At 33.9% G+C, this 22,113-nt stretch overlaps 1 protein-coding gene across 3 annotated transcripts; it reads right to left on the reverse strand.

The window, feature by feature from the left end:
• Positions 1-622: 622 nt before the first annotated feature.
• On the reverse strand, positions 623-4,855 carry LOC107901986 (protein MANNAN SYNTHESIS-RELATED 2). Of its 3 annotated transcripts, XM_041095818.1 has the most exons (7): positions 3,949-4,224; positions 3,790-3,855; positions 3,474-3,624; positions 3,239-3,309; positions 2,360-2,445; positions 1,619-2,198; positions 623-1,226 (listed from the first exon to the last, which is right to left on the reverse strand). In XM_041095818.1, exons 3-7 carry the CDS (start codon positions 3,520-3,522, stop codon positions 948-950), a joined length of 1,065 nt encoding a protein of 354 aa, XP_040951752.1. In that variant the 5' UTR covers positions 3,523-3,624; positions 3,790-3,855; positions 3,949-4,224; the 3' UTR covers positions 623-947. The 3 variants fall into 3 exon arrangements, with proteins under 3 accessions (XP_040951752.1, XP_016683672.1, XP_016683673.1); XM_016828183.2 differs by lacking the exons at positions 3,790-3,855; positions 3,949-4,224 and adding an exon at positions 4,430-4,855; XM_016828184.2 differs by having other exon boundaries at positions 3,790-4,333.
• Between the last annotated feature and the right edge of the window lie 17,258 nt (positions 4,856-22,113).

A 22,113-nucleotide genomic window follows, 5' to 3' on the forward strand; every position in this document is an offset into this window, starting at 1 on the left:
TCATCAATGCATTGACGAAATCCTTCCAACCATGAAGAAGGATAAATAACTCCTCCCCATTTATTATTAACAAAATGTTGGTTTCAAGTCACCTATACTCACCCACGACAAATAATGTATAGTTGAAAGAGACCCCAAAAATCCCCTAGACTTAGGATAGCCATGCACCCCAATTAACCTCCATTTAGAACCATTTGCACCCTCATTAGACATATCAATGTGGTTATTAGAATAACCAACCACAGTAGCATTATCAATTGAATTCAAAAGCATAGCAAGACCGCGCTATGGCCAACCCCGGCATCAAAATTTAACGCAGCTAGTAATTCTTTTAAGCAAAATGCATTTAAGTTTCAATAAAAAATACAAAATTAGACTCCTTAAAGAGTTAACACCTCACACAAGCTTTGTATCACTTTTATTAAATTTAAAAACAATAAAGTTATTGATGATTTATTAATTTTGATTCGAATTGGAGAAATCTGATCAACCCACGCTTGATTTAACCAAAACCGACCCAACCAAACCCAAATTAATCAGAACTCCAGATGATCAACTTGAAATGATACAATACGAAATTAAATTAAGAGTAATTTTTATTTTTAAAAAATAATTACACAAGTTTTAAATTAACTCTGTTATTTTTTTATAATTAACAATTGCAAAATTTATAGAATCAATGTGCATCCATAAAACAATGAAGAAATGATAGAAATGAAGTTCTGCATCACATGACGACTTGAACCCCGTAACATATCTGCTCTACTGAACATATTAAAGAAAAAAAAATCATCTTAAACAGATAATTTTTACTAGAGAACTTTCACACCCAGATGAAGTATAAACCCCAAAGTTGAGCAGTCCATCCAGTCACCCAAAAGGACTCAATGACTGAGGTAAATGGGAAGGCCCCATAACCATTTATGAAGGATTTCCTTGAAAGAAGGTTAGCAAAAGCATGAATAAGCCAAATGGTTCTTCTTGGCAACATAAGGAGAGAGGTAGTTCGTGACTGTTGCAGATGTACCCGGTATATCGGCTGGAACGAGGATTTGAGGCTTCCCTAAAGCTATTCTTTTGCCAGCTACATTGGCATAAAACAGACCAGATAAGGCTGGGACAAAAACATCACTCTTGGAACATATGTAGAAATCTATAACCTTCTCCAGTTCTGAACCTTCAAATTCAAGAAACTTCCCCTTCTTCTCCTCTGGCATAATGTTTTCCTACAATAGTTCCGAGCACAAGTTCAGATTTATAGGCATAGCAAGTTTCAACACTGAGCAGCTAGTAAGCGTTGGTTATTAGCAAGCATTAAAATTTGTACCAAATTTGCAGACTAATTTATCATGCATAAACTTTGGAGTTCAAGTTGGATGGTCAAATTTTAGGTGACAGGGAATCCCTTTCAAGCAAGACCTGCCACCAGTATTACTTGAGTTTATAACTGCTTTTCGGGGATATTGCACCTAAGACAGATCTATGTCTTGGTCCATAGTCAACCACTGAATAACCCCGTGCCGGTTGATTGTCAAAATCAAGCATTGCACATAATGGTTCAAGAAACACAAAAATTTAAATCCAGAAAATCATTATTAGGAAAGAAGAATTTACTCACCTTTGTGTATGTTTTAGGAAAGATATCCTTGAGGACACTAAGGCTGTTATCCCACTTTGATTGAGTCAGGTATATAGTGGTATCGGTATCAAATCCGACCTTCCTCAAAAACAAAGCAATCTCCTGTGCATTATAACAACTTTTTGCTACATTAGTACCACTACCATGACAATTCTTATTCTCCAATACATCAACCCTCAAGTCCACTGCTATAAACAGGCCATCTGATTTGCGACTCAAAGTTCTAAGCTGTTCAATCATTGAATCAACAACTTCACTGACCTCTGGTTGCAACTCTAAAGTTCCAAACATTCCCAAACATGAGACTGAATCAACACTACTCTTTTGTGTAGTTTTTCTCATATTTACAGTAGGGAAGTAGGTAGCAAGCCTTATGTTTCCCTTTGATTTAAAAATTGGTTGTACATTTTCCACAATGTGATCTTCGGTGACCCTATTGGGAACCTTCACAGCAGCAAGATCCCGAATTGATATTTCATTGGGTAGTTGCTTCACTACTTTGACAACCCCATCGAGGCTTTTCATGAACTTCTCAACATCATAAATATCTTTAAAGTTTCTGAAGATTTTCAATCATCATAGAACCATTTAAGATTTTGTGCTTAGATTAACTCAAACTTGGACTACTCAATATTCTTCATTGAAATAACAAGATAAAAGATTTACTATGGGGAAGGAGAGGAGAGAATACAGTATCTTCAAAATTAATAGAGCACTAACCTTTCGTCACCAGGTCTGCTTCCTCTAATATCCGGAAGTACAAGTGCTGCCGCTAGGTACCTTGCTACTATTACGGCATCAGCCATCTGAAGAGGCACTCACCAATCACCATGGAATGAATAATAGATTAGATGGAAAACAAGCAAAGGTTTTCAATAGATTACCGTTCATAAACTGCTAGCACATTGTGCCATTAAATTCTTTGTAGAAAAATCTACCTAATATTCAAGATTCCATATCTAATCAAGGTACAGAGCAAAACAAGAATTTTCAGAAAAATAAGCAGAGCATATATCAATACAAATTATGCTACTTGGACTTACGCGTGAATCTAGCATACATGTGCCCGAAATGTGTGTTCAATTTTTTCTAAGTATTTTGCATGCATTTAGAGGATCTTTGAAGGATCATATATATGCCTATATCTGTGTCCGAAAATGTGTCGGACATGGGTAATTCAAGAAAAATGAAGATTCAAAAAACACCTCCTTGAGGCGCTATCCTCTAGCTTCCTAAATTCCTGATTTCATATTGGGAAGACAACTTGGCTAAAGTTCTTTCTTACACACAGTAGATAACAAGCTCGTTTATCATAGAGAACATCTCAAGAAGTAATGGGAAATTGGAAATAGTACCAATAATAACATTCATTTACTCCATTTAAAAGTATTAAGTTTACCAAGACAACAGTTTGATCTATCCATTATTTTCAGGTAAATAGTAAAAGGTGAAATTTCAGACAATGAAATGGATTAGGGACTTTCAAACACATTAAACTTAGGTTCTTCCTTCTTTGTGAGAGAACAAAGATAAAGAAAAGGCAACAGCAAAGCTATCTTATTTTGATAACTTTATAACTAAAACAGATACCATGTATACCTGAGAGACATGGTATTCTGGACCATTAGTCAATGAGAAAGTAACATACCCTCTTGACTGCTCTATCCCATCTGTAAGCCAAGTAAAAGCTCCATCAATTAAAGAGAAACATTTAATTACATTTTTTACCGTCAATACACAGTGATGAATGTATACATCAGGATAATGATACATGTATAGGCAAATTTCTAAACCAAATGATCATTTTTCAGGGAGTTAAGTGAAGTTAACAAACCAAAAGTGGTCCTGCTCCAACATGGTTTTAGCTCTTGACTGTCCTTCATCCAAGGCCCTTTGCTCCCCTTCGAAAGCTTTACAAGGCCATCCTTCTCAATAACATTGGCATTACCAACTTGAACATCCTGAGCTTCTCCAGGAAGTTTATCCTACGTAACAAGGAGAGAAAATAATCAAATTTAGAGTAAATACACCAAAGCTTTACACGGAATTGAAAAGAAATCAAGCAAAAACTTGCGAACATTTATTTAATCACTATAAGTAAATAAGACTGGCATCAATAGAATTTACAATAACAAAAATAAAACACCTACAATTTCTTCTAGTTGGTCATAAAGGCTTGAGACGTTGAAATAAGGCCTAGGACTGAAATTATAAATCTGAAAGAAGCAGAATCCTTCACTCATCTATGCTTGAATCCTGAAATAACTCTTCTAAACCAAATTTAACTTTAAATGGGTTGTTTTCTATACCTTGTTCAGTCTAGTTTTCCAGATACTTCCCCTGGAAAATAAAATAGCTTTAATTGTTTAAAAACTAAAAGGAAGTTTCAAGTTAGCCCATATTTTCTTCTTCTTCTTCTTCTTCTTCTTCTACTTCATGAATTAACAATTAGTTTTGAGAAAAAAAAAAGGCTCTCAAATAATCTTATACACAAAGAACCAAACAACTACACCATTTTCGAAGATCATGGTCAGAGTATATTGTTATTTTCTTGAAGATGCAGCAGATATGATGTCAAGTGACTCTTAACGAACTAAGATGTGATTATTACAGATAATGTGGAAAGTGAAGCAACTTGCTCGAGATTTAGTATCACATAATCAGAGATTCACCAAATAAAACACAAAGGTAAGAAAAGTGAAGTGAAATTGGGGACTGGATTTAGTATAAAAATCCTATGAAAAACTTGAGAGTTAGATCAAAGAAGAAAGAAAAGGAAGGGGGAATTACTTGAAGAGAATCAAAATGGTCTCTTTTGATCATTTGACCAAGCATCACAAACATGGTGAGAGTGAGAATACCGGCCACTACTTGCCTCAAATCAATCCCCATTTCTTCTTTTCTCTTTCAAAATTCTGTAATAAAAGCGAAGCCCCCCCCCAAAAAGGGAAATTCAAAACTCAAAAAAGAAAAACCAGGGTCGTCCAAGAATAAGTTTAAACCTAAAGAAGAGGTATGATTAACAAGAAGATTAAACAGCGAGTTTAGATCAACGAGAGAAAATGAAATGAAGTAATGATAATAGGTGCAGTAGTAGTATCGTTTTGCGGGCCCTTACACCACCGACACTTTGCACTGAAAGTGAAAACGATGCCTGTTTTCCTACGCCATGTGTACCCTACCCCTTCGCTTTGATTTCTTATTACGTAATATACTACTAAAAAGCCCCATAATCTACTCCGCTTTTATTTAAACAGGCCTATAAACTATTTTGGTTAAATTCTGCTATTAGGCATGGTAGTTTGTGAAACTTATAGATAGTTTCTATATTTTTATTTAATCAATTTTAGTCTCTGCATTTTTTAAATTTTAAAATTTCAGTTATCGATAATTATTAAACTTATTAAGTTAGGTTTTGTTATTTCAGAAATTTGATGCTACAAACATATTATCATATGTTTATTGTTGTGTGAGTTTGTTATTTCCACATATTACTTACTAAGAATTATGTTAATGGATTAGCGGTTGTCATTTGTGTCAAGATTAAAATTTTAATATTCGAAAAGTATAGGGTCTTTGAATGATTTAATTAGAAAATATGGATAAATATACAATTGTATGCATAATACAAAACTAGTTTCTAAATTTAAACTAACAGATTTAATTGTTACTATTTAGGTCAGGACTAAGATTTTTAAATTCAAAAAGTATAGAGACTAAAACTAACCAATTCAGAAAGTATAAGAACTAAAATTGATCAAATAAAAGTACAATGACTAATTCCACAACTTTCGCAAATTATATGGACTAATTGCAAAATTTAACCAAAAATTTTTGTAGTTAAATAAATCTCTATATTATTATTTTTACACATAAAAGCCCTTGATTTTAATATTAAAGTAAAATATTTTAAATTTTAGGCTCTTTTCTTAATTTCTTGTTGATGCAATAGAAATTCTATATACTTTTCACATCAACATGAAATTTAAAACATTAATAAAATTTTTCAAAAAAATAATTCAACGTGTTATGTATATAAACACTTTCAAGATATTTTAAAATATTTTGTTTCCCTTTAAAAATTATTATTTTTATTTAATAAACTCTTCTAATCAAATTCAGATCACCATAAAATGTAAAATAGTTTAAAGATTCAAAATATTTGTACTTTAATATTAAAATCAAGAGCTTTCATAGTCAAATATTATAGGTTATGAGGTTATTTAACTACAAAAATAGCATAAGGACTTGCTTAAACAATTTATAATAGTTTAAGGGCTTTTTTAGCATATTAGCATATTTATTTTTATTTTAGACTACCTTTTTATCAATATTGTTTAAACCAAACCAACTGGTCTAACCAGTTGGATGGGGAACCGATCCCAAGAAAGGCAAAAAATTGATTGACCCAAAAATCGATATGGATCGGTTGAATCGAACTAAAAAATCGATTGAACCAATACTTGAACCATATTTATGCAGGTCTTAACGCCCAATTTAGGCCAATAGATGTGATGGGCTTACTGTAACATCCCGAAATTGCGCCTAAATGGAACAGTGGTTGCAAAACCACGAATCCGAGATAGAAAAGTTTATTGTGATTAATTTTTATGATTTACAGATTGATTGGATGAATATGTTAGAATACCGATAAGAAATTTCACCGATTGCATGTCTGAATTGCATATTAGGGTTTAATTGCAAAAGTGGGTAAATATGAGCTTTAGATGATAAAGGATTTAATTGAAAGTCCATAATTGAAGTAGAGGTCCTTAAATGGAATTAGACCATTAGATTTTCATGGACAAGAATGGGCATGCATAGATAAAAATAACTAAAGTTTTAATTAAGGGCATTTTAGTCATTTGGTAATAAAAAATTAAAAGGGAAAAAGATGGCAAAATGTGCTCATCTTCTTCCATACGGTTGAAACTTCAAGGGACACCATAGCTAGGGTTTCTCCACTTTCTCAAGCTCATAGTAAGTGCATCCAAGCCCCGTTTTTAATGTTTTTTTTTAACTTTTTTGGAGTCATCGTGGCTCGATTTAGCTTATTCTACCATTAATTCATGTTAGGGTTCATATTTGGAAAAATACCCGTAGGTGAAATGTGTTTATTTTGATGTTTTATGGTAGAATATGAAGCTTGAAATTATGTTAAACAACTTTTGCTAGGCGATTTTAAGTGAAAACGAGTAAAATGACATAATCGGTAAAAATACCTAATGTTCATAAGTAAATGTTAGAGTGGGGATTTGACGTTGTCATAGAAGGGAAAGATGTTCAACATGTCATAAAACATAGGAATAAGGGATGAAGTTTAATTTCCGAGCTTTGGGGAAAAAGTGTAAATACGCAAAAGTTTAGGGGCAAAATCATAATTTTTCCAAAGTTTGAGTCAAGGACTGTTTTGATGAATGTGAGTATTAAATAAGCTAAATTTGCTATTATAGATCAAGAAGAACGAAATCCAAAGTTGGAGTGGGGAAAGAAAAAGGTTGAGGACTAAGTTGCTAGATTTGATCGTATTTTGTACTGAGGTAAGTTTTCGGTAAATAAATTTAATATTTTAATAATAATTATTAATGTTGTTATTTTCCAGCAATTATGTACTTATTTCATGAAATTATTTAATGTTGACTCCAGTATGAGATGATAGAGAATCAGTGTTAAAAAGTCCCGTTGAAACATTAGGAATGTATCAGATACAAATGTCGTGACATTAATGGAATGAGATCCCATGTAAGACCATGTTTGGGACATGGCGTTAGCACCGAGATGAGAGGTCCCATGTTTGGGACATAGGAATAATAATAATACAAACTTACCTCGAAAAAAATAGTTGTAAAAAAATAAAACCGATTGCTAATCCGATATTTTAGCTTTTCCTTGGTTTAGATACGTTTGATTCATTTCTTGATTTAGATAAAAATTTTCTTTCAGTTTAAACCATTCAAATAACTTAGAATAATTAATTCAACCCTATAACCCATATCAATTATGAAATTACAAAATTACCCCTGACATTTTAACCCTTATGTGATTTAGTCCTAAATCCCAAAATTTACAAATTAACCACAATTAGAAAAATTCATGGTAGCAAAATTTTATAGGGCTTCTAAACAACCCATATTTCCCATCATTTCATGATATTTACATTAAATTTTACTATTTTCACAAATAGGTCCCTAAACATTAAAATTATCAAAAATCACTTAACAAAATACTTATATTTAACAACCAAGCTTAATAATCTATCAACTAAATTCACAAATATTCCCAATTCATTCATGGAAAGTCCTTAAACTTTTAACAATTTAATAAATTGACCCCCGAGTTAACTAGATTAAGTTAATGCGACTTCAAAAATATAAAAAATCATGAAAAATGGGTTACAAAATACTTACATGTACACAAATACAATTTGGCCAAATGCTTCCTAAGTTTGGCTATGGCCTCTTCGGTTTCAAACAAAAAAGAAAGGAGAAAGATGATAGCCTTTTACTATTTGTTTATGTTATTATTTACCTAATTACTTTATTGCCCTTAAAACATTATATAATATAACTAAAATATTTGTATAAAACCGTCCACTATGCAACCAAATGTAAAATTACCCAATAAATCCTTCCATTCTTGTTTCCTTATTAAATTAACACCCTTAACTTATAGAAACTAACTTTTTGCAGCTTTTGCAATTTAGCCCTTTTTACTAAATTAATCATTTAAACATCAAAATTTCTAGACCAAACTTCAATACACCTATATAACCACTTTGTAAACATTTTTATTAAATATTTAACGATTTGGTTTATAGAAATGAGGTCCTAATACCTCATTTTCTAAAGCTACTTGGCTTTAGGGACATACCACTTGAACTTAATTTTCGTTCAATTTAACAAAATCATTAATAGAATTTCAACGTAATTCTATATTTGACTCGTAAATATTAAATAATAATATTTACGAACTTGCTCGTAAAATTGTGTTAATATTTACTAACTTGCTCGTAAAATTGTGGTCCCAAAACCACTGTACTGACACCACTGAAAAATGGGCTGTTACATGTAAGCTCCTAATTAACTTTATCGTTCGCACATACAAGTGACGACCCCTAAACACTCACCAGTTTGCTGAAAACTTTAAACAAGCTTCATCTTTCCCTTTTCTTTGCTTGTTGACGGTTCTGTTAGGTTTACAATTTCACATGCATACACAAGTTACTAATAGCACATTAAAACTCATACATAAACATAAGCGAACCTAGGTCACACATGTTAGTTTTTTGGTGAACCTAGTTTCCTTTATTGCGAACCTTTCTTAATTATTTTTAAACATCAACACTATAGAGAAACAGAGTCTTACCTTAAATCCTAAGACCTAAGTTCTCGGTTCTTGTCTTTCATAGAAACTTGACAATAAGAAAAAGAAGTAGTCGATGAAGAGATTTGAGAGAATTCTATTGTTTAATAGAATATGAATTTTTTTAACAAAAAGAGCTTAATTTATAGGCACTTAGTGTTTTGATGTTCTTAGGATACTCTAGTCGTAGTAGAAGTAGGAAAGAGTTACGTCCATGAATGGTTTTGTAAAGAGGAAAATAATTTGACTTCTTAACTTCGGTATAATTTCCCTTTTTCTACTCCAAAATAGTGATTACAGCTCGCCAGACCCACTGTAGATCTTAATTCGCTAGGTCCAAACTAACGATTGCAATTAGCCAAGCCCACTGGCAACCCCAATTCGCTAGGCCTACTAGTGAATCCAAACTGATGATTGCAATTCACCAAGCCTACTGGCGACCCTAATTCGCCAGGCCTATTGGTAAATCCTAGCTCCCTAGGCCTCAAACTCCTAGGCCCTATTATGGGATGTTACAACTCTCCCCCTTTTAAGGACCGTCGTCCTCAAAATTACTTATGTCAGAATAGATGAGGATGCTGCCACTTCATTGCTTCTTCTATCTTCTAAGTGGCTTCAGTGGTTTTGTGGTTTTGCCACAACACTTTAACTAAAAGGAATTCTTTGTTTCGTAAGACTTTTTCCTCGTGAGCTATAACTTCAACTAGTTCCTTATCATAAGTAAGACCATGTCACACCTCAATTTCATCTATTGTTACTACATGGGATGGGTCCACACAGTATTTCCTTAGCATGGACACATGGAAAACATCATGGATTCGCTCACGTTCTGGTGGCAACTTGAGTCGATAGGCCACTGGACCAATCATTTCAACCACTTCATATGGACAAATGAATCTTGGAATTAATTTCCCTTTTTTCCCAAACCTTAGAATGTTTTTCCATGGCGAGACCTTTAAGAAAACTCATTCTCCTACTTGGTACTCAATATCTCGATGTTTTAAGTTAACGCACGAGTTTTATCTATCTAAAGTAGTATTTAGTCATTCGCATATCATTTTTACCTTTTCCTCTATTTTGTGAACTAACTCTTGTCCAACTATTCGTCTTTCATTGGAACGACGAAATTGTGCAAGTGTACACAATCGCAACAAGTAATAAAGTGACAAGTAAATGTCGAGTTATCATACCTACATGGACTATAAAAGAATTATTTATGAAAGTAAGTTTAAACACTTTGGTGAAAGAAAAATATTTGGATTTGGGAAATGATTAAAAACTAGAAAACAAAGCAAATAAAATAAAATAAAATAAAGTTCTAATGCATGATTTCAAAAGCTAATTTTAATCAAAATGATTTAATTGTGTTGGATTAATTACATTTCCTTACCTTAGAATCATTAAACTTATGCTTATACTTATTACTAATAAATCACGGCAACTCGGTAATTCGCTAACTTATGAACATATTTACAAATCAAAAATCCACTCATCTCTTGTACATATTCCTATGTCAATTCGACCGACAAAACAGATTTATAAAGATAAACATGTTATTACACCTACATACTTATTATATTAAACAATCTCTCACATATTCCTATATCGATTCAAACGATTAATTCAACCTAATAAGCATATAAAAGACTATGTGAGGTAACAAAGGATCCTTACCTTGAAACAGTTTAATCACTATAATCATGCAATTTATAAAAATTAATTATTTTATAAAAATTAATACAATTTAATTATTTTATAAAAATTAATTATTTTATGACAAAAATTCTATCGAAAATGCATGATTTTAAGTAAAATTAGATATTAAAAAGTATATAAATCTTTGTGTTTCCACACCCCAAACTTAAATCATTGCTCGTCCCGAGTAATGCACAAATTTCGGAAAGAATTTCTCAGAAACACTTTTGAAGAATTCCTTCAGAACAACTTTCTTCTCAAAATTATGAATTTAATATAATTAGGCTCAAAAATAAGAAATTTGATAATTATGCTACTTAAGTATGCATATCGTTCAAATTACATCCAACAACTATTATAATAGCAAAATTAGACTAAATGCCTCTTTAACAAAGACATGTTAACCCTTACCAATTTGATTTTTTTATTCCCTTATTCAAGACTAAGCTGCAATCATTAAGTTTAACTTATGTCTTCATATGTTGATCTTAGAAATTTCTCTCCACTAATGTAGGTAGCATAGAAACTTGAATCAATAGGTCTTTATTAAGGTTGTAATGTGGCTAGGCTATGGGTAGGTAAAAAATAGATAAATTTTGGCTTAAAAACCCTAGACTCAACGTAAAATCGAACCTTGGGAATTTTTACCTTCGATACACCAACTTATTTTACTTTCACATGCTATTTTTTACATCTATTTTCTTTCGAGTACATTTTTTTTAAATTCAAATTCGAGCACTTGCTTTATGTACTACAATTTTCGAGCAATTGATACTTCTTTTCAATTCCCCCAAACTTATTTTCAAACGATATTCTGAATAGTACTGAGTCTAGTGTTTGGGACAATTTTAAAGATAATGAAGAGAAAAGTGATGGCTAAATATTGCAAAGGTCCAAATAAAACTAGGCCATATAGTCTTAAAGTTGGGTTTCAAAGGAAAATTTTATCATGGTCATCTTGAAAGGCTCAAACGGTTCAAACAATAATTGCCTAAGTCATTTTAAATATTCCATGCTTCCTAGGATTTTGCCTCAAGAAATTACTAAGTCAATTCTAAAGACTTAAACTTTCATGCATGCCTAATTTTTTCGTAGGGAAAAAAAATTCTATGGTTCGAATTTGCATACTCTATTAAAAATACATTCATATCATTATTAAGCTAGCACAATAACTTATTGAAATAATAGAACTTTATTTATACTGAAGTTTAGCATACTTAACAAAATTTCAAATTATTGAACGAAATATATCCTAATCATAATTAAAAGAAAATTTTATTCTGAGTGGAATTAATTCAAATTTTTGGTCCCCCCAACTTAAAATGAACAATGTCCTCATTTTTTAAAGTGAATAGATACTATACACTAGGTAGGATTTTAGAAAAGAGGAGGTGAGTCAAATTGACTGCTTAAGTACCAAGCTCTCTCGAAATCCAATCCTAGACATGTATATCCCTATTGCCACACTTTAGCCTTTGTGACTTGTTCAGATTTTATTCATGATTCCTATATTTTGTTTTATTGTGAAAAAATAAAAATTCCTAATTAACCTAATCCTAAAATAACTTAAGAATAAAAATAAAATAAAGTTGAGGTCCTCCTTTTTTTATTTGTTTGTCGATCCTTTCGAATTCAACTCATCTTTTGCTTCATCATTATTGCCTTTGCATGAATTGCTTTGCTCCCTCTTCGACAATGAACTCCATGGTTCAAATATGAAATCTGGAAACTCAGGCACAACAATAAATGGCTCATTATAAATTTCCCTAAGGGCATTCCTCATCGAGTCATCCCTTATTTTTGAGTATCTCTAGTAGGCTTGTTGCTGCCATTGCCTGTGTTGCATTAAGTGCATCAGCTTTGACAGCTCATCACGAAGATCTGGGTTAGGCGGTGGAGCTCCAAACATTGAGGTTTTGATATTAGGTTCAGCTTCTGGTTCCACTGGTTTTGCCTCATTAGGGACTTCAGTTGATTGCTCTGGCGGGATCTCTGTGGGGTCATCTTCTGCTTCTTCGAGATCCTCACTTTCTTCAACTCGTTGCTGTAGAATAGAATTTCCAGCTACTTGGTAGAGGTCCCAATCGGTGATCCCTATCTTCTTTACGTTCGCAAGAATTTTCGCTTTTAATCACAAAATTGTTATCGTAAAAGGGAAATAGGCTGGGCCAGAACGTCTAACGGCACAATTTCACATTCCTCTTAGGATGATTTTACCCATATCAATAGTCTTTCCAGTTAGAATTGAGTATAATAGGACCATTCACTCTAATGAGATTGTAGTCCCATGCGAACTAGGCATAAGGCTGAAACGGATGAAATAGAACCATACCTTCGCAAGTGGTGTCAAATATTCTGTTCGACACGTGTGGATTCCTTGCTTTGAGTCAGTCCACTTAGAGCCTGGAATTGTGAGTTCCTCAAGAATTTCTTGCAAATTTTCAGGTTTAATGTTGCTCAACAAAGAAGAATATTCATCGTTTTTGAAATCATGTAATTCAAAGAACTCATTAATAGCATTTGAATTTATTGGTACCCTGATTCCGTGAACTGGAACTTTGGTCAATTCGCTTGAGGCTAAATTCGCGTGGAATTCACGAACTAGTTCCTCATCCACACTTGGTCTCTTTTCACAAAACAATTTCCAATTGAAGGCTTCAGCAACTTGACCAATACGTGCCATAAAGTCACCATAGTTGCTTTCCTTTAATGTGAAGCCTTTCTCTGGATGCATCTGTTGATTTTTGAAGATACTTTCGTATCTTACTTTGGCTTCTTCACAGTGGAACTTATTTTGTGTTTCATCGATTTGGGCGGAGGCACGAGTTTTCTTGCGAGGCATGATTAACCTGAACATAAAATGGGAAAAATTATTTTCTCAAAAATTTAATTAATAAAAATTATTAATAGTTCAATGATTTGAAAAATTAAATAATTGAATAAAATTAAAACTCAAGAGAAAATTCGGTCTTACCACCTTTTTTTTAAAAAATAATTAAAAGCCCGTGCCTCTGGCCGTGGGCGTTCGAGATAGGGACACACGGCCGTGTCCCAGCCCGTGTCTTAATCAGGGTGCTCTTTGACTTTGGTCACACGGCCAAGCCACACGCCCGTGTGCTAGGCCGTGTGAGCATACTGACTTGCATTAAATAGGTGCAAGGGTCACACGACCAAGCGACATGCTCGTGTGCTAGGCCATGTGGATATTTTGAGCATTCTGTTTTGTAATTTTTAAGTTGTAAGAGACACACGGCTAAACCACACGCTTGTGTGCGACGCAGTGTGTCACACACAGTTGAGACACACGCCTGTGTCTCTGCACGTGTGGACGAAAATAGGCCATTTTCAAGCGACATTTCTCACCCAAATTTGTCTTCCACCTACATTAACACTTTAACATATTCACAAACCAATATTAATACATTCAAATAAATCCAAAACCAAGTCTTAAACATGTCATATACCACATATATCTTAGCATTCAAATTTACCGTATTAATCAAAACATCTATTTGCTTACTTATACCAAATATACTATCTCATCTCATACATCAACATGCCTATAAACTATCCATCACTCAACCACACCAAACACAACAAACATGATGAGGCCACACATATATTTACATAACAAAAATATGTCCAACTCAAGCCATTCCAATGGCTATTTATAATAAAATACTTTTAAGCCAACATTGGCCAAATTACCAATACATGTCATTATAACCAAAATTAGTTTTCTATATGTACTGAAATGGGCCGATTGATAGTGTGAGATATCTCTGCCAAGCTTCCAACCCAACGAGCTTCCGAATTACTATAAAACAGAGGAAAGAAAATAGAAAAAAACATTTAATTCTTAGTAAGTTCGTATAACATGGAATTTCACTTGCCATTATTTCACATATAAGGTAAACATACAAACATATTCCAAACCAACTTGGCCATAGCCTAACACATATCCAGATTACATTAGCTGAGCAATCACATGTAATAAATCATAACCATGGATGAACTTATTCATTTAACATGTTTCACATACTTGTATCAGGCATATCATACTTCAATCTATATCAAATAATATCATTTCTATATAATTCAGGTTTACACAGGTAATAGTTCACTTTGAACCCATGTTACTTTATATAAGAAATTTTCCCGTTGAACTATTTAAAATATCGATGGATACACGGGTAGTACACACGAAGTGTAAAAAACTATAATCCATTCATTCATGTATCATCCTTCAATTCATATTCAAGAATGCTCATACGAGCACATAAACGGGAAGCTCTCTCTCGAGCCATATAACGGGAAGCTCATGTGAGCCATGTAACGGGAAGTTGATTCGAGTTGTATAATGGGAAGCTCATAAGAGCTGTAATCGGTAAGCTCATGCGAGCCAATAATGGAAAGCTCCGGATAGCCATATATTAGGAAGCTCATGAAAGAGCCTTTAATCGGGAAGCTCCAAAGAGCCATATATTAGGAAGATCAAGAGAGCCAATATCAAGATGATCGTGTGAGCTAATAACGGGATGCTCTTGCGAGCTGTGGTGTGTCCGCAACACATGCAAGACCAGAACCAATTTGGGAGCCATGTATCCATAGAATTTCATTTATTCAAACGGGACTTAACACTTGTTAGTTGTGTGATCAATAATATACATGGCATTTTATACAAATCACAGACACAACAGTATTCAATTCCAAATCATAAAAATATATAATTTAGTTACACGAACTTACCTCGACAATGTTCGTGTACACAAAAGCTACTAATCCGTTACTTTCTCTTTTCCACGATCTAACTCCGTATTTGATCTATTCAGATCTATACGAATGAATTTAACATCAATTTATATTCAATTCAATCTAATTCACATCTTTGGAAAAATTACCATTTTGCCCCTATATTTTTAATTAATTATAATTTTGTCCTTGGGCTCATAAAATGAAATTCTTACAATTTGATCTTTATTCTAAGCCTAGCTAATTTTTACATGTAACGATAACATCCATGCATTTCACAAAATTCAAAATTTTTCCATGAATTTTTTATCTTTACAATTTAGTCCCTAAATCACAATTTCATCAAAATTCCCTTTACAAAAGTTGTTTATCTATCAACAAAATTTCATTTTCTACTATAAAACTTCATAATTCTACTATATTAATCTATGGAAAAACCCTAATACTTTGATAACTTTGCAAATTAATCCCCGAGATAGCTAGATTAAGCTATTACGATCTCGAAAACTTGAAAATTATTAAAAACGGGACAAGATTACTTACCTAATTAAGCCAAATAATCTTGCTCAAAGCTCAGTTTCCAGGGCTGGGGTTTCCATGTTTTTGTTTAGGAAAGATGATATAAAATGATGACATTTTGTTTTATTTTATTATTTATCATATTTAATTATTTCATATTTCCAATTTCATCCTTTTCTTTATTAAATTTTCGAATGATGAATCATCATACTTATCTACTAACTCCACTAATTGGTCTATTTTCCATATAAGAACCTCCAATTTTGAATTCCATAGCTATTTGATCCCTTTAGCTACTAGAATTTAACTTTTGTACTTTATGCAATTTGATCCTTTTCATCAAATTAAACATGTAATCGGTAAAGCTTTCTTAAAGAAATTTTCATACGATATTCCTATCATACTATAGACTATAAAATAATATTAAAATGAATTTTCTTTTGGACTCAAATTTGTGGTCCCGAAACCACTGTTCCGGTTTCACTAAAAACGGGTTGTTACAACTCTCCCCCCTAAAAAAATTTTCGTCCTTGAAAATCTTAACAGTAAAGAGGTTTGGATATTACTTTCTCATTATTTTCCTCAGGTTCCTAGGTAGCTTCTTCTATCCCATGTCGTTGCCAAAGAACTTTTACTAAGGCTACCTTTTTATTTTTGTGTTCTTTCGTCTCACGTGCCAAGAGTCTAATTGTTTCCTCACTATATGTCATGTCAGGCTGAATCTCGATCTACATCAGAGAGATAACATGTGAAGGATCTGACTAATATCGTCGTAACATAGACACATCAAAAACATTGTGAATTCTGTCAAGTTCTGGCGATAGAGCTAATTGATATGCAATAGGTCCGATTCTTTCAATAATCTCATACGGCTCGATAAATCGCGAACTCAGTTTTCCTTTATGGCCGAACTGAAGAACTTTCTTCCAAGGTGAAGCTTTCAAAAATACTTTCTCACCAACTTGAAATTCTATCTCTTTATGTTTAAGATCTGCATAGGACTTCTGAAGATCAGAAGCTGCTTTCAAGCTATCTCGGATCACTTTCACCTTTCATTCAGTCTCACGGATCAAATCAACTCCATGTATCTTTTTCTCACTGATATTAGTCCAATATAATAGAGTTCTACATTTACGACCATACAGAGCTTCATATGGTGCCATCTTTATGCTTGACTGATAACTATTATTATATGTGAATTTGACTAATGGTAGATACTTTTCCCAATTTCCTTCAAATTCCAGTACACAGCACCGAAGCATATCTTCAAGAATCTAAATCACACACTCTGACTGACCATCGGTCTTAGGATGAAACACGGTATTGAAATGTAATTATGTACCCAGAGCTTCTTGTAACTTGATCCAGAATCGGGATGTGAATCGTGGATCTCTATCTGAAATAATAGAGACTAGAACTACATACAGCTTGACAATCTCAGAAACATATAATCCTGCTAATCTATCCAGGGAGAAATCCATATGTACCGGAATGAAATGTGTAGACTTCGTCAAACGGTCAACGATTACCCAAATTGCATATTTCTTTTCAGAGATAGAGGTAATCCCGATACAAAATCTATAGTAACTCTATCCCATTTCTATTCCGGTATAGTAAATGGCTGTAATAATCCTGAAGGTACCTGATGTTCAGCTTTAACTTGCTGACATATCAAACATCTAGATACAAATTCAGAAATATCACATTTCATTCCCGGTCACCAGTACATCTGTTTCAAATCATTATACATTTTATTACTCCCCGGAAGTATAGATATTGTACCATTATGAGCTCCATGCAAAATTTTCTATACAAGCTCTGAATTCTTCGGTACACAAACTCTGCCTCTGAATAACACTGAACCAGAAGACAATTCACACTGTACCCGCTTAGCTTGCAACTCATTATCACTTTTCTGAGCTTTGCAGATCTGTTGTAGAAATATTGGTTTAGCTTTTAGCTCAGCTAAGATTGAACCATCGTCAGACAATGACAATCAAGTATTCATTGCTCTTAAAGCAAACAAAAACTTTCTACTTAGAGCATCTGTAACCACATTTTCTTTTCCCTGATGATGATCGATAACCAAATCATAATATTTCAATAGTTCAATCCACCTCTGTTGTCTCAGATTTAAATCTTTTTGCGACATTAGATACTTTAAGCTTTTATGATCAGTGAATATATGACGCTTTTCACCGAACAAATAGTGTTGCCAAATTTTCAGCACAAAGACAATAGCTGCCAATTCTATGTCATGTATCGGGTAATTCTTCTTATATGGTTTTAGTTGTCTGGAAGCATAGACTATTAATTTACCTTCTTGCATCATAACACAGCCTAAACCATTCAATGACGTATCACTGTAAAACACAAATTCCTTATTCAATTCAGGCTAAACTAGGACTGGTGCTTCAGTCAATAGGGCTTTCAACCGGTCAAAAATTTTCTTGCATTTATCGGTCCATTCAAATTTCATATCTTTCTGTAACAACCGTGTCATCGACGAAGCTATCATCGAAAACCCTTTTACAAATCTCTGATAATAATTAACTAATCCCAGAAAATTTCTAATTTTAGATACATTTTTCGGTGGTTTCCAATTAATCAATAGCTGGAATTTTATTTGAATCAACTCTGATGCCTTCTGTCGATACTATATGTCCCAGAAAACTCACTTCTCGAAGCCAAAATTCACATTTACTAAATTTAGCATATAGTTGTTTTTCTCGTAAAGTTTGCAGAATAATTTTTAGATGTTCGGCATGCTTCTTTTTATCTCGGGAATATACTAGAATATCATCAATAAATACCACCACTAATCTATCTAGATATGGTCTGAAAATTCTATTCATCAAATCCATAAATACCACAGGTGCATTAGTTAAGCCAAACGGCATCACAAGGATTCATAATGCCTGTACGTGGTTCTGAAGGTTGTTTTTAGCACATCTGACTCTTTCACCCATAGTTGATAATAACCAAAACGAAGATCAATCTTCGAAAACATTGTAGCACCTTTTAACTGTTCAAACAAGTCATTAATACAAGGCAGTGGAAACTTATTCTTAATTGTGACTTTGTTGAGCTGTCAGTAATCAATATATAATTTCAATGATCCATCTTTGTTCTTAACAAACAAGACCAGTGCACCCCAAGGTGAAGAACTAGGTCGAGCAAAACCCTCTGTTAGTCAGTTCTTGGAACTTTACTTTCAACTCTTTTAATTTTGTAGGAGCCATTATGTATAGTGCTATTAATATCGGTGTTTTCCTCAAAACAAGATATATAGAAAATTCCACTTCTTTGACTGGCGGTAACCCGGGCAACTCCTTTGGAAACACATCAGGATATTCACAAACAACTGGCATTGATTTAATCTTTGATTCGGGCACTTTGGTATCCAACACATAAGCAAGATAAGCTTCATAACCTTTTCTGACATATTTTTGTGCTAACATGGCTGATATCACATTAGACAACCCATCCGTTTTATTTGATTCAATATAGAGTATTTCACCATTTTGACATTTCAACACAATATGCTTCTGTTTAGAATTTACCACGACATCATGCTGAGTTAACCAATCCATACCCCATATCACATCAAAATTATCAAATGGTAATAATATCAAATCAGCCGGGAAACAATAACCCCTTATCGTTAACGGACAGTTCTTACAAAATTTATCCACCATCACATACTGGCCTAGGGGTTTGATACTTTAACCACAAATTCAGTGGACCCGACAGGTAAATTTTTATTAGACACTAAATTCATGCAAATATATGAACGGGTTGAATCGGGATCAATTAAAGCAGTTTATCAGTATCACTAAGAGAGAAAGTACCAGTAATAACGTCTGGTACAGAGGCATCCTTACGTGCACGAATAGCATAAGTTTTGGCTAGTGCTTGTGCTTCAGATCTTACTGTTGAATCTTTTGTTGTACCTCAGCTACCACTCACATTTTTGGGGTTATGAGGTGGTCTAGCTCTAGTGGCGGGGTTGCTCAGCTTTAAAGTTTGAACGGTATCCTTCTCAGGCTTTTTTGGCAAGTTTCTAAGATAGTGGTCGAAGGAACCACATATAAAGCATGCTCCACTTTTCATGCGACATTCACCAAAATGCAGTTTATTACAGTGCTTGCATCTGGGTTTGGTGCTTTTAGCACTTCCCGTACTTGCTACAGATGTAGCTTGGGATCTTGGACTAGAGCGTTGAATACCTCTATCTCTCCCAGAGTACCCTGCTGAGGTAGTAGAACGGTCATGATATATTTTTGATTTCTTTGAAGCCGACTGTTCTGGCTTCCCCGTAAATCTTTTACTTGAAGTTCTGGCTTCCATCTCAGCATGTCTCTTTTCTTTACTCAATTCTTCAACTTTATGTGCTCAGTCAACCAGTACAACAAAATCTTTTAATTCAAGAATCCCAACTAATAATTTTATGGCTTCATTTAAACCTTCTTCAAACCGTTTACACATGATAATTTCAGTCAGGATACATTCTCTGGCATATTTACTCAGTCGGGCGAATTTTCGTTCATATTCAGATACTGTCATATGCCCCTATTTAAGTTCTAAAAATTCTTTCCATTTCTGATCAAGGAATATCTAACTGATTTATTTCTTTCTGAACTTAGCTTGGAAAAATTCCCAAGTGACCCTTTTCTTTGGTACAACTAAAATTAATGTGTTCCACCATTGGTAAGTCGAATCTTTTAACAGAGACACTGCACATTTAAGACATTCGGCCAATGAACAAGATAGTTCATCTAGAACTCTGATAGTGTTTTCCAACTTGAATTCAACTCTTTCGGGATCATCTTCGGCTGTAGCTCTGAATTCTTCTGCCCCATATTTACAGATTTTATCAACAGGAGGCTTACCAGTTCTAATAATTTTTTTTTTACCTTGAGGCATATCGAGAACCGGTTGATAAACAAAAGAGGGTGGAGGTTGTTCTACAACCAGATTTGTTCTTACAAATTCTGTAAACCACTTATTCATCATTTGGAAGAAGGCTTCTTTAGCCTCTCCTCCTTGGCCCTTAAATACGGGTATTCTACTATTGAGGCTACTCTTTGCACAGAAACTTGAGCATTACTTCCAGCTTCTTCAGATTCAGCTCTGTTGGATGACATTGTTATATAAAAAAAATGTTTAAAATGGTCAGGAGATGTCACATTATCATAGGTTCTATAATGGCATGTATAGCTAGACTCGTGTATGCTATATTAGTCCGAGAATCGACTAAACCGTAGCTCTGATACCACCAATAAATGTAACATCTCTAACCCATATTCATCGCTGAAACAGGGTTACAGAGCATTACCAAAATTTACAAATCAAATACAGACATTTAATATCATTTAGCATTCATATCAGAAACTAATCATAATCAATCATATTGTCCCTTTTATGAGCCATCGAGGCCCAAAATATGCATTAGAAATAAGTTGAGACTACACCGGGTACTTAGAAAATTTTTTAGAAAACATCAAAAATTTTCCAAGGTGCAGGGGACACATGCCTGTGTGGCCAAGCCATGTGTCTCGCACGGTCAAGAGACATACGTGTCTCAGGCCGTGTGGTTATTTGAAATATGGACACATGGCCGGGTCCTAGCCCGTGTCTAAATTAGGGTGCTCTCTGACTTGGGTCACATGGCCAAGCCACACACCCGTGTGCTTGGCAGTGTGAGCATACTGACTTGCATTAAATAGGTGTAGGGGTCACACGGCCAAGCCACACGCTCGTATGCTAGGCCATATGGATATTTTGAACATTCTGTTTTGCAATTTTAAAGATGCAAGGGACACATGGCCAAACCACACGCCTGTGTGAGAGGCCGTGTGTCACACACGGTTGAGACACATGCCTGTGTCTCTGCCCGTGTGGACGAAAATAGGCCATTTTCAAGCCACATCTCTGACCCAAATTTGTCTTCCACCTACAGTAACACTTTAACATATTCACAAACCAATATTAAGACATTCAAAAAATTCCAAAACCAAGCATTAAACATGTCATATACCACATATATCTTAGCATTCAAATTTACCATATTAATCAAAACATCTATTTGCTTACTTATACCTAATATGCTGTCTCATCTCATACATTAACATGCCTATAAACTA

Source organism: Gossypium hirsutum, chromosome D06, assembly GCF_007990345.1.
Source record: "Gossypium hirsutum isolate 1008001.06 chromosome D06, Gossypium_hirsutum_v2.1, whole genome shotgun sequence".
In the NCBI taxonomy this organism is placed as follows: domain Eukaryota; kingdom Viridiplantae; phylum Streptophyta; class Magnoliopsida; order Malvales; family Malvaceae; genus Gossypium; species Gossypium hirsutum.

Coding starts and splice junctions, on each gene's coding strand:
- LOC107901986 (XM_016828183.2), bottom strand. CDS start 4,531: ATGGGGATTGATTTGAGGCAAGTAGTGGCCGGTATTCTCACTCTCACC. Junction 3,625..4,429: donor ACCATTTTGATTCTCTTCAA/GTAATTCCCCCT, acceptor CTTGTTACGTAG/GATAAACTTCCTGGAGAAGC. Junction 2,446..3,238: donor CAGAATACCATGTCTCTCAG/GTATACATGGTA, acceptor GTGCCTCTTCAG/ATGGCTGATGCCGTAATAGT.